This window comes from Castanea sativa, chromosome 5 (genome assembly GCF_040712315.1).
Source record: "Castanea sativa cultivar Marrone di Chiusa Pesio chromosome 5, ASM4071231v1".
NCBI lineage: Eukaryota > Viridiplantae > Streptophyta > Magnoliopsida > Fagales > Fagaceae > Castanea > Castanea sativa.
Genome location: NC_134017.1, coordinates 80558632 through 80572449, shown reverse-complemented (window position 1 = coordinate 80572449; position 13818 = coordinate 80558632). Strand labels below are relative to the sequence as shown.

Below are 13818 nucleotides of genomic sequence, written 5' to 3'. Positions count from 1 at the left end.
CAATTGGGAGAAGAACGTGCAGCAGGCCCAAAAGAGGCCCAGCAGGCACGGGTCAAATAACACCACTGTAGGAATGACAGGGTTGTATGGCAGGAATAACAACAAGATTACGGAAGGAGCAAAGAATGGGCTCAAGAGGGGCGAACCCGCAATCAAGCATGGCCCAGCTCTTGGAAGGAGCAAGCCAATAAAGAATGGAAAATCAGAAGATAGTTCACGCCATAAGGGGTCAAGGATGAGCGGTTGAATGTATAGATGAACCTCTAGACCATGGCAAACGCATGAACAGTAGACAAGCTTTTGATGTACACGGAAGAGGAGCATGCGCAAGGCCTAGACACTACCAACCTGTACCCAGCCAATACAGGGGTGGTGGGTCATGGGTCAGAGGTAAAAAGGGGTATGGTTTAGTGGTGGGGAGAATGGGAAAGCCTATTTTGGGGTTCCCTCTCAAACTCTTTTGGGGGAAATGTCTTGTTCTTGTTTTTTTCGTTTTAAAATATTTCGGTTTAAATTAAAATTGACAATTATTTTTTTGTTTTTTTAAATGCCAATGTTGCATTTTTAAAAAATCAAATACTTTTTTTTTATTGTTATTTTCTTAGTCACATCAACATCTATCAAGCCAACAATTTGCTTTGTTTGTAACGTATGTATGGAAATTAATCACAAATTAATTACATGATGACTCTTTGTGGTAGGTATAGAAATTGGGGAATTTGTTTTATGTATGGTACATGGTTTGCCCTTGGAGCATTAGTAGCAGTGGGCAAGACTTATGTCAATTGTTCTGCTAAACGTAGAGTTGTAAATTTTTTACTTAGAACACAAAAAGATGACGGTGGCTGGTCGGAGAGCCATCTTTCATGCCCAAAAAAGGTAGTTTTTAACCATGGATTTTGCTTTAAGTCTCGAAATTCTTTATCTTTTCATATTTAATATCTTTAATTACATCAATTTGGTTCAATTAAGTTTTTGTAGATCAATGAGTCAATTTAAAGAAATTTATATCTATTCTTGTTTAAATGAGATTCTTTGATCAAAATTAAAATAACAAATTCTCTATGCTTGGTTATAGATATATATACCTGTTGAAGGAAATCGATCAAATTTGGTACAAACTTCATTGGCAATGATGGGTCTTATTCATGCCAAATAGGTTAGTCTATGGTTTAAAAAATTATCATTACATATATATATATATATCATGTTATCATATGCTTTTCTTGAATAATTCTAAGAATAAAAGTTTACTTGTAATAGGCTGAAAGAGACCCGAAACCTCTTCATCGCGCAGCGAAGTTGATAATCAATAACCAATTGGATAATGGAGATTTACCTCAACATGTATCTTTTTTTAACATAACTTCAAATAACAAATAGAAGGAAAATGACACTAACTAGAAATATGAAAACTGACAAGAGCATAGATATCATTCTTCCATTATGGAACATAGTTTTTTCCCTTGACTAATAAACTTTATAGTAGTTTGCAAGTTGCAACACAACTAATAAAGCCATCACTTCCTTTTTTTTTTTTTTTGAAAAGGCTGAAAAGAATGTAAAATAATATGATGTACTATACTTTGCTTAAATTTTACTTCCAATAATTTCTAATTAATCATTATTTACTTTGTTGTGGCAGGAAACCACAGGAGTCTACTTGAAGAATTGCATGTTGCACTATGCATTATATAGAAATATTTTCCCAATGTGGGCTCTTGGAGAATACCGCAGGCATGTTCCATTGCCATCCAAAACTATATAACTAAGAGTGCCGCAGCAAGTTCTTAATTATTTTACCATTTTGTACCATATAGTTTTTTGTCTTACCCACCAGTACTTTATCTTTCTTAAGCAGCTATTAGTGTCTACACAGAAGTTTATAATGACCACCTAAATGAAATGGGAGTAAGGCCTACGATATTATGTTGTACTAGCATGTAACCTGCACTTACACATAGAAGCATTCAATCATTGTGATGATGAAATATTCATCTCGGTTTCCACACTGAGCATTATGAATGGAAGTCACTCGGCACAAAAATTTTAAAAATTAATTGGACAGATAGAATAAAATTAGGTTGCAATTGTGAATTTTGATTTGATTTGGATTCTAAAATTGTAATTCAACTTTATGATATATGTGATTATATATATATATATATATATATATATATTTTCCCCTTTTAACAAATTAACAAAATCTTAAACCAAACACACTAAAAACTATTGAAAAATAAGATTCAAAGAAACATTGGTCTATTTTTCTTATTTTGTAGAATATATATATATATATATATATTTTTTTTTTCTTTTTTGTATTTTGAGATGTTACTATAAGTTACAGTTTAGTGAATGCACTATTTGCTACTAAATGCAATATTAGCTGTAAAACTTACCCATAAGATTAATTTTGTGGCTTGAATTGTTGTTGTTTGTATTTACCACTTACTCATCATAAGCATCACATCATCAACAACACCAATTGAAAAAGCTTACTAAATGATAGTATGTTAAAATTTAAAAGTAACCAAAAAAAAGAACTTTGAATTCCCAAAAAATATGAGTGAATAAATATTTACCATAATTGACACCTTAAATATATGATTAATGAAGTCTATGGGTCTTAATAAAATCCATTAACTGAGTATTCATAAAAAGTTTATGAGGAGTTGGTGGTTTTATCAAGTTAATTGACTAAAGGGTAAAACTTAGATTCTCGTGTTCCTTAGGTTCTCCTTTAAAATTTCAACACCTATCTACTTGAAAAAAAAGAACCTCACATTTTGTCTCATCTTGATTTGGCTATACTTGTATCTAGCCAGCCTTGTTGGCTTCACATGAGAGCCTTTTTCTAAAGGCTAAAAAGGCACTCATTAGTCAGCTTGGCCCTTTTACCATTTAGCTTTGCTGCCTATTAAGAGTATAGGTCCTGTTTAAGTGGCCCGCCCTTAGTCATCTATACTAACTACCACACATGACCCAATAGGAACAATTTATGTGCTCCTCTCTAGATAAGAAGTAGAACGTGCCATCACCTATAACCCTTTCCTTTGCTGGGGACTTCCACGATATGAAAATGGGCAGCATTGTCGTATGCTTGACATTTGTTGTCCTGGTTTATATCCCGAAGTAGTCTTATAGCTGATCTGTCACCCAACCCACTTAAACAACCTAAAAGCTTGGCCCCATCTCGTTTGGAGAATGAGTCTTATGGCATGGCTTAGTTAGTTATTCTTGTAGTTCAGATAAGATTCGGACTGCCACTTTTTTGAAAGCATGGTTCTTGCCTTCCTCTCTCATCCTTTCTTAGAGCTCGTGCATTCGTTAGGTGATCCCTTGCTCTCACGTTCGAGTGTTTACTCGTCGTTTAGGCTGGTGAGTGAGATTTCTGCTCATTGCAGTCACCTTTGGTGTTCTTCGGACCTAGATAGTACTAGGACCCTTGTGCCCTGACCCTTAATCAGATAAATCTGCCTGCTTGAAGCCAGCCCTATGACCCACAACTCAAAATGAGCCTTGCAACGAGACGTGAACATTCCCCATGCTGCGGTTTCCTCCGGCTCGTTCTCGAGTTGGGTTAGGAGAACATCCAAGCGATTTCCTTCACGGATCCAAACGCGCTCATGAGGCACACAATAATAATAAGATCAATATAGACTTCATAAGAGACCGTTTGAGCTGCAAATCGTAATGCTCTTAGAAAGGCATATTTTGAATATAGAGGAGTGAAAGTTCCCAAAATCAATGAGTTGATCATAGACTTCTTTAAACCGACATGTCCTTTGTCACCCCCTACCGCGCTTATGACTCATACCCCAACCCAACTTGCTCTAGCGCCTGGTCTTCCCTTTCTATTTCTCGGCAACATTCTCCCACATTGGGGAGTACAATCAATCCCTCTCCCCTTTACTTGTGAATGAAAAGGGAAGATACTTGCCATTATTGTATTGCTTTTGTTGAAGTGACTCCACTCTCCCGAGCAGAGCTTTACAAAATCCAATTGAAGTCCTATCCAGCACTAACGGTTTGATGTATTGGTAAAAGGTGCCGGGAAGGGTGTGCTTCTTCCCAATATTAAACAAAACCCACAATTCCCCTTCTACATGAGTATGAAGGGGTTCAGGTGCCGCCTAATTGGCTGGGGAGATTGAAAGCCACTTCCCACTTGAGTTTGGGAAATGAGATAGATAGGCCCGATTCCGCCCTAGCAAGGAGCATCATATTACAAAGAGAGGGCGCAACTCCGTTACTAAGGACCCTAATAGAAAAAGGAATCGCCAAGGTCAAACCCCAGGATTAGGCCATTTTTATAAATAAATAAGATAGCCCCCACCCACCCCCCAAAAAGGATTAACCCCTCTTTCGAAAGGACCAAACGAAAATAGGCAAGAAAGCCTATTTTCAAACAAAGAAGATTAAAAAAAAAAAACAAAAAACAAAACTATAGTGGCAAGGAATAGAAAAGGAAGGTCCTTGCCTTTCCAAATTTCTCCTTGATGAGGATATAACGGTCGAAAGATATTCATGATATTAGGTTGGATTTATGTTCATTTGCTTTGCTCACAGAGCACCATACCAAAAAAAAGAAAAGATTGGATTGGAATTGATGAATGTGTCCGGACCAAGCAACAAATAAGCGCTAGCAGATAAGATTGGACCTATAGACTAGGCACCGAAGGAAGAAGTTAGCAAGATACTCTTGTTGGAAACTATAGGGTCTCAAAAGCCCATTTAGAGCATTTGAATTGGAACCTTCTTGTACAAATATCCTTAACTCGCAAGACCAGAGGAAGAAAAAAACTTAGACTTAACCCAGGGAAGGAAGACTGGCGACAAAGAATCGAGACTCACTACCTTCGATTAACTTGTTGCTACTTCCTACTGCCCGCTTTCTCAACACCGACTCCCAATTCTAGCCTCAGGAGAAGTGGGGGAAGGAGAGGATCTCATGAGAAATATTCCAAACAAGTATAAAGAAGACAGCAAAAGAAGTGGATTTCGAACTACCATACTCGAAGGAAAGAGCGAAAAGGTGCTTTGTACCTCACTTCGCTAAGCAGCGATAATTGTACTGAAGCTCTCTTTCCAATGCTCGCCGATCGTACTACTTCATTCTTACTGTGCTGACTAGATACCCCACCAATAATGAGCTAAGAGCCATAGCAAGAGATATAGCATTGGCTTCCATCTCAATGAGCTCATATACTGGCGAATCAATTCATTTGAAAGAGAAAGTTGGGTCTAGCTGATTCCTGAGTTGACCAATGATAGATGATTAATAGGTAGCAATGGCAGGACCTAAACGAGCTAGGCTTCATTAGCCAGTTCTCTACTTATAAGCTATTCTTAATGTCACTCGGGCTCCCCTCGAACTGGTGATAGAAGGGGATCCCATTGCTCTTGGAACAGATGATATAAGATCTTACTAAAATTAGTATTCAAATGAAATATACAAATATACTCTATACCAGTATACAACAATAATAATGTAAGCCAATTAGCAAAGATCAAACAAACTCACTCAACTGAACTACACCAAAGACTTAACATACCTGTAAAAGAACAAGCAAGAAGAATGTTTGCCTACTCGGACTTGCTGTCATGTTCACTACTACTGACATATTATACATCGCTAGCCATCCATTTTCTCTTATTCAAGCTTGGCAAACAACTCTTTTCTCTTAAAAAAATGGGCTACGAAATGATATCAACAGTAAGATGTGAGCGGTGATCCCTATCCTTCGCTTTATCAGGCGCGTAAGAGAACAAATGAGAGCATTAAGCAAATAAACCGGTCCATCCCAAGCGCTAGTAGTCTCCATGATGGAAAAAGCGGCATCGTTGACTCTAGAGAGGTAAGCAAAGGATCATTAGTAAGCAGCTCGATATCGGCAAGAGTCGCGGTCTCGGTAGTATTCACAATATTAGTCTCAGTAGCATTTCTTATGGTAGCAGTAGAAGCATTGACTATATAAGTGAGCATTTCGGGTGTAAAGGCATGGCATTGGTAGCTATAGTATGATTCTATCCATTCAAGTCTAGGTCTACCGGTGGGTTGTACTCTGAGTAACTCTGGCAAACAAAGAAAAAAAGAAATGGAATTCATTCAATCCAGCAAAAGACTAAGGTAGGAGACGAGAAAGGGAAAGAGAAGGGGTCGTCGTTGGTGGTAACAAAGCTTTCCTATCGACGATCTTTTTCGGTGCATAAGCAAGGCTTAGCTGTCAAAGTACCGCATAAGCCAAGAAAGCCAATAGACCTTGAATAGCCAGCCTATACGAAAGAACTTTTGAAGAGGGTTTCACTATTGTTTAAAATCCATATATAAATCTTGTACACAAGTTGGCACAACACTTTCACTTTAAATCAATCTCGCTCATCTAGTTAGCCTAGTCAAATCAGCTCTCTTGCCTGTGTATCCCATGCCTAGTGCCGTTGATTCGTCTGATGGGAGAGATCCACCAATTCCTTTCAATATGTTGTCTTCTCTCTAGAGGTAGAGTTCCCTTTATTCAATAGATCACTTCCTACCGGAATAAAGGTCATCTGTCTGGTCTATATGGGATTTCATTCATATGGTTACATTGAATTAGCCAAAACAGGAGTGTATAGCCTTTATTTGATTGATGGCTTGGGGTACTACGCTTCTTGATACATGTCATGCTGGATTTGAAGGAATATAAATTCAAGTTGAATTCCACTATTCTAGAGAAGAAGAATATCACATATGAAATAACAAATATGTGAAGATAGTAAATATGCAAGAAAGTCAACCATGAGTAGGTGCAAGAGCAGTGGACGCTTGGCAGGAGTTCCAACATAGGAAGGCACCCGGAGGTTTTTATTCCTCTACTTTATTCAATGTAATTCCTTCATGTAAAGAGACTTATCTAGTCAACAAACAAAAAAATGGATACCGCGCAAGAGCTTTCACGTTAGGTTTGGCCTGGTTCGATTATACACGCTACCAATATGCCTACACTAGGGGGTTACGCAATGGTTTGGGTACTTGAGGGAGAAAACCCAAAATGAAAGCATGTATTTCGAATTTAGGAAGAGAGAAACTCTAATACCACTAGAGAATCTAGAATTTCTCTCTTAAATATAAATTCAACCAATAGAGGAGTGGGAGACTCAAAAAGTAGTGGCAGGAAGCAGCACACTAGGAGGTGTGGGACGAACTTCTTCCTTTAAAAAGAGTTGTCTTCTATCTGTTTTAGTCATCTCTATGGAAATCATTCTTTAAGCAGAAAGCTTGTTCAAGCTCTCTGATTAAGGTACTAGGGGCTCACTAAACTATCGAGAAATGACTTTCGGCGTAGGATCTCTTGAAAGTGCTTTTGCTTTCCTTTTAACTAAGCCTTCCCGTTTTACTAGAAACTATCCTCTATTAGAAAGTCTTGTAATCAACTGAATTATTTTTACTTTTTCAATCGGAAAGAAGAAGGCAGAGGTAAACTCCTTAACTCGATCAATGGGTGCTTATTGATCTTCTTGAAACTCCCTTACTGCTGCAGCTTTTGATTGGGGGAGCCTCAAGCATTCAGTATATGACATTAAGGAGTATTCCCCAATGGACTAATCCACTCATAGAATGAGCATGTAAGCTAAGCAAGAAAAAGGCTTTCAACTTTTGTTTTTCAGATCTCTCATCTGGTCAATGGCATGCACACACAGGAAAAGCGGTCTTTCCATTCATTGGTCTGGTCTTTCGCTTGTATGTACATCGGCTTGTTGGTGCTTGGAATAATAACTTGCGCTAGGCGCTCTATTTGTAGCTTGGTTAAGTTGTTTCGTTAGGTTCATGAGGAGTTATAGGCAAACATGGGAACATGCAGCATGTCAATCACAAATCAGCTATTGGGGCTCTTGCGACGCATGTGGTGCATATGGCTCTTTGAATAAAAGCTGTTGCTCTTGTTGGTATACCAACTGGCTAATAGATTAGTATAGGAAATTTGTAAAAGAGGAGTAGACAATCTGGGAGGTACAGGTCCGGCCCGATGCATGAAGCAAGAGGAAATAGGTACCTCCGAGGCTGGCGAAGTTGGCACAAGAAGTAGGTAGAGTAGAGGCAGCAGTTGTGGGTTTAGGTGCGGCTAAATAAATATCCCCGTCTGGAGTTGGCAAAGTTGGTAACGGTTGACGATAAGATAGTATTGGTTTCATTCTTTCTATTCAAAAAATCTCTCTTCCCAGAACTGGTAAATAAAATATACTTACAATTTAGGCACATGTTGGCACAATTTTGTAAGTAAGAGATGTCTCATTAAGTCGAGTTGTTGCAATCCGTCTTTCTCATGTTTCACCATATGGATGACCTGTCTTTCGATTTTCTCTTGCAAGTTTCTTCTGTCTCCTTTAGCTCTGGTGGGTGTGGTTCTGTAGTTCTTCTGGCCTTCCTTCATGATGTAGCCTTAGTTTATCAACAGGTCTTACATTAGATACATACAACACTTTCTTTTACTCATGCCTTGGAGAAGAACGTTCTTTGTTTGAGTTTGAAGTCGTTACCTTGTGGGAGCCATTTGGGCGAGACCCTTTTCTCCTTTATTATTTCCATTTGGTATGTTGAATCACTTATGAAGTCGACTTCACTTTACCGTGTCTGCTTCAACTTCACCCTAGACTCGTGTCGTGTAGTGTATGTAGCAAGACTTACAAGTGGTCAAGTGAATTTATGAATGAGCAACTATTATAAGCAATACCTTTTTATTTTTTGATTAATCACCTCCACGGGCAAATTATGTCTACTACACTAGTGAAGAAAGAGTGTAGTAGACTCCATTATAGGTATAGGTCATTCAAAAGAGCTCCATATAGTTCTATTTTGGGGCGTAACATTGTGGTTGTTCCCTCAACTGACCAAGAAAAAAAAGTTCCATAGGCATCTTCCATTCATATCGATTTGGGTTTTTCCACACCATATTTTTATCTGCCTTTTTTTCAATCTAGAATTTCCTGCAAATCCTTGACTCCTCAAATAAAATGGAATTTCACACCTGGAAAATCTTTCACTCTACTTCCTTTTATTAAGACCATAGAATGTTCTTGCAAATTATGACCTTCGCCTGCAATTTGAGCAAATATATTATGTTGATTGCTAATTGTACTTTGGCTATCTTACATGGAGCTGAATTAGGTTTTTTTAATGTTCTCATTGAAACACGTGAGCATACTCCCTGCACACTGATCCGAAGCTCGAGTATAGTTCGTGTGCCATTTTTCTTGTCTACCATGACGAATTAAATGATATAATGTAGGCATTGCTCTTTCCTTTGTCCTTCCCCCCAAATTTTCGCCTTATCACTAGTGATTACTCCCAATCCAAAGCACTCGTTTTCCATTCATAGAGAGATCTAATCGTCAAAATCAATAAAAAGGCCATCATGGACCAAAATCCAAATGGATCAATCTTATTGAGAGGTAATGCCCAAGGAAAGGAAAAGATTACTTCCGAATCAGAAATAATAAATAAAATTGAGCCAAGATAAAATCGTATATCCAAATGACTTCTGGTAGCACCTGAAGGATTGAAACCGCATTTGTAGGTTGAACATTTTTCTAGGTAGGTCGAACTATTAGAAGCAAATGGAAAAGGAAAACCGAGTAGGATTAAAGAAACTAGCATACTAATCACTAAATAGATACAAATAGGTGCAAATTCTGACATCACCACAGCCCACTTGGTTCTCTTGCTCCTTGCTCACGGAGTGACATATTGGAAAAAAAAAATTAAGAAGAAAAAGTCCATTCTTCAAGAAAGTGGGTGATTTCTTGAAGTTTCTTGAAGAACGGGGCTGTTTTGCCCCTAAGTAAAGACTTCGTGATGTAAGTCCAGCAGCTACTTCCAATCCATCCCATCATTTTGGGATACTTCTCGGATTGCCCAGGTTCAGTGTCAAGGGGCTTTAGGAGGTAATTCCTTCGCGGGCTCCATTATCTATTTTATTAGAGCTCACCTTATTTCCTCATAAAGCTTCTTATCATTTATTTTCTTGGTCATTCGGATCCTCAGCACTGGAATTAGTGCTAGGGTGGTTTTATAGGCATTTACACTTCAAGTGCCTACCATTGTGATCCATCAAAAAAATAAGGAAGAATGAAATCGCACTAGACACAGATAGAAAGAGTTCTGGAGGATAGATAAGGCTCATGGGTACGTACTTTGTTTTTATCAATAAAGGAGTAATTCAAAGGATAAATGATTTAGGATTAACTCTCTTAAGGTTAAGGTAAAGATGGAAGGGCTAGCGCAACATGTCGTAGGAGGATTACAGCAAGAGGAAAGTGCCTAAGTGTTAAGCATTGTAAACGTCGTATTTTCATTCATTAATCACCTTCCATCTTTCAAAAAGGAGAAAGGACTTTCCGTGATGGCGAAAGAGGTCTCCGCCCACTTCTTTATTTATGCTTTAAAAAAAAATCATCCATTTTTTTAATTAAGCTTTCTTGCCCCTAAGTTGTAGAAAAGAGTTGTTATCCCCTGCCTCCTTCAGACCAAGCACAGGGTTTTGAGGAGTTATTGCAGGGATGTTTCCAAAAGTGAAGCAAATGTACTCTCCTTGGTGAGAGACCCAACTTTAGATAGGTAGCGAGCACCTTAAGGGAGGAGGTAGGAACGAAGCAACTATGTGACTCATTGAGTATATGTCATCGCAATAGCTATTTTTGTAAGTTGTTTCACGCTCGAGTTCCGAGTTAGAGAATACCTTCTCTTCTATAACGCAATCAAGGTAATCTTGGTTTCTTTAACTTAACCCTCTAAAGGCGGAATCAAGGAGGAAAGCTAGACTCCTTGGAGCACAATTCTGCTTTTCAAGCCACTTAGAATGGGATAAGGGCCCTACCTCTCTGAATACCCCTCGAAAGGTAAAGAGGAGGGTAAGGTACCAAGCAACTAATCCTCTTATCGGTGAATCGGCTACTAATCGGATACAGAGGATGTAAACTCTCCCCCAATCTTCGATTAGGAACTTCCCCCCAGGTTCTCTTCCCTACTTATCGGTTCTCCCTTCTTGCTTTCCTTTCATTAACAAATGGCTCCCTCTCCCTTACCTCTCCCTTGGCTTGGGAAAGATAGAAGAAGGAATGGAATGAAGTTGATAGAGGAATCTGTTGAGTAAAGGCCACCCTTGATTGAATAATTGATGAAATAAGCTTTTCCCCTAGATGCCATCGAATGGTATTGATAGTTGGAGATTGAAGGTGTGAGATTGATTGAAGAGATCATTCCCTCACTCCTTCTCGGATCCATTGGCAGTAGAACAAATTGAACTTATCGAGATCTTAACCTCTCGCTTCCCCTTTCCAAATATCCACATTGGAGGGTCGATTTAGCAGCGGCAATACGAAGCACTCATCCCTTTACCCACGATGTATGCACCCGATGAACAAATCAACCCCAAGCTGGGCCATTAAGTTAAGATGTCGGGACATGGGATCAGAAAGGGCCTTATTGGTGGTTGGAGAAAGCGTAAGTCTAGGCAATCCAACTTCCTTTCTTCTCACTTCATTTTTTCTGAAGCCTAGCTAAGCCACTGAGCCATCTATTTCAATCATTATTTCTCCGGATCGAAGTTGGCCCTGGGCCAAGTGGTGGCTTTGATTCATTCACGGCCAACTGAAGGAAGTAAGACAAGCGATTCCTCTCCCTTTCCCTTTCATGCATCCCTTTCTCTCATTCCCTCTCTCACTCCATTGAAATAAATGCATGTTCTTAAAGGCAGGAGTCTCTCATATCACTAGACCTTTCCATTTGCAATTCCATCCCTGGCGGGCCACTATTGATCGACAGGAGCATGTGATGATCCGAGGAATGAGGGAAAGGGGTGAGCAAGCCACTCAGGAGATGGTGGACCTCGTGATCTTTAGCAGATCGAAATACGTATCATCTGGGGCCTTGGATCATGAGTAGGGCTTGGGATTGTTGGTAGGCTCTATCAATGACTTGCATGGAGAGGTTAGAGAGGAGGTGTCCATCTACTTGAAAATCCATATGACAAGGTAAGTACTCGATTCGCATTCTTTTTCTTCTGCTCCCCCCTGCCTCTCATCGGTACATACCCACCAATCCAATTCTTTCTCTTTTAGAATCCGCTGCGGGCTAACAGTGGAGAAATGCCAAACACAAATCACTCCCTTGCCCTGTATTAGGAATAGGGGCATCAAAATCTAGTTCTCTCGATCTGTAGCTTTCAGGGCACCATAATAACTATTTCCAGATGAAAGCCATAAATTAAAACTAGTGTTCTGCCAAGTTCCTTTGTTTGCCACTGTTAGAACAAATGTGGTTCACTTGTTAAGAACAAATGTGGTTCACTTGTTAAGAACATATGTCTTTCTTTTTATGTAATTGGCTAATTACATAAAATGCACTTTACTTGTAATTGGGTAGATCTAAGATATTTTTAATACTTCAATAAACAAGGTTTCAAGATCAAGTGTTAAAACCATGCAAGTCTGTCCAAGAAACAAGTTGAGAAGTGCTCATCATTAAAGCTCGATAGCTGGCTTGACAGATGCATCTATCGAGGTTTAAGAAGCTGTTCCAGCCCTGTGGCTCGACAGTTGCTCGACAGCACCTCGACACCTCTATCTATCAAGGTTTAAGGAAAACAGATTTTTAGATTTGTTTTGATTCCAATCCGTGGATATGTCTTTGGGACTTCTTTTTTCATAACCCTAGACATATAAAAGGATTATTTTAAGGGCCGTCAAAGTAGACACAAGTTGCACAAGCATTGAGCAAAGTCTGTTCAAGCAATTTGTGACCAGAGAAAAAGTTTACCCTAGTTCATCTCTTTGTGAAGAAGGTGCTGTGTCTTTGCGAGGATGAATTTAAGAACTTTGTAGCCAACATCTTTCTCAATTTGGTGATTGAAGTCACGTACTGGGATCCACGCAATTGGTTAGTCAAGTACTGGGAGCCATGCATCGAAAAGAAGAGATTGTCACTACAGAACAAGTCCAATTGGGTATTAGGGTAAGGGTTCAATTGTAGGTTGGTATAAGGTACTAGGATTCCTCTACTTGTAACCGCTTGTTGTGATAGTAGCAGATTCTCGGGAGTGGTGACCTTAAAATCGCCTGGTGGGGTTTTTGTCTTGAAGGTTTTCCCCATTCGTAAACAAATCACCGTGTCAAATTTATTTTCTGCTGCACGTTAGTTTATTGGTGTTTTTTTTGTGATACCACGTGTTTGCAAATTAAATTGGTTAATTAATTAAACTTGGTTAATTAATCAATTAATCCATCACAAGGGGTCAATACGTTTTGGCCTATCAGCCACCCATCAAGTGAAAAAGAAAGGAAGTGAGACCATCTCAATCAAGCTGTTCTCCACCACCCTCAGCCTATCCATCCAAACCAGCCCATCAGTGGCTTCATCCGTGGCTAAGCATGCCTCTAATTCCTCTCCCATTCTCTATCAATACTTCCATTTCTCTCGAACAATGCCCCAGTCAACCTTCTCCCTCCGTCCCCAGGCAAGATTAGTGCCTGTTTGTTTCAACTTTCCCAACCTAAAAAGCACGTTTCGAAACCATAAATGTAATATATGCGTTTGGGGAAAGCTAAAAAGAAACTTTTCAGAAAATGTTGCGTTTAGCTCATATGAAGAGAATGTGCATTCTCTTAATGGAGCTGTGAGGAGCCTTTTCCAAAAGCCCGTGGGCGTTGAGAAATCCTACTGTTGGACTTTGGGTAAAGTTACCAAATTACCCTTTGATAAATCAAAAGATAAGCTTCACACCATTCTTCATTCCTCTAATCTCTCTGCTCTGCCCTCTACCCCCTCAATAACAAATTTCC

The 13818-nt window shown here is 39.1% G+C and overlaps 2 protein-coding genes across 2 annotated transcripts; both read right to left on the bottom strand.

Moving 5' to 3' along the window:
- Nucleotides 1–8904: 8904 nt before the first annotated feature.
- LOC142633818 (small ribosomal subunit protein uS12m) lies at nt 8905–9273 on the bottom strand. The gene is given in 3 exon segments (XM_075808069.1): nt 8905–9116; nt 9119–9192; nt 9194–9273. Coding segments are annotated over 3 exon segments (366 nt in total).
- A 49-nt stretch (nt 9274–9322) lies between these two features.
- On the bottom strand, nt 9323–9686 carry LOC142634143 (NADH-ubiquinone oxidoreductase chain 3). The gene has a single exon (XM_075808421.1). The coding sequence runs from the start codon at nt 9677–9679 to the stop codon at nt 9323–9325; it is 357 nt and encodes a 118-aa protein (XP_075664536.1). The 5' UTR covers nt 9680–9686.
- Nucleotides 9687–13818: the final 4132 nt, after the last annotated feature.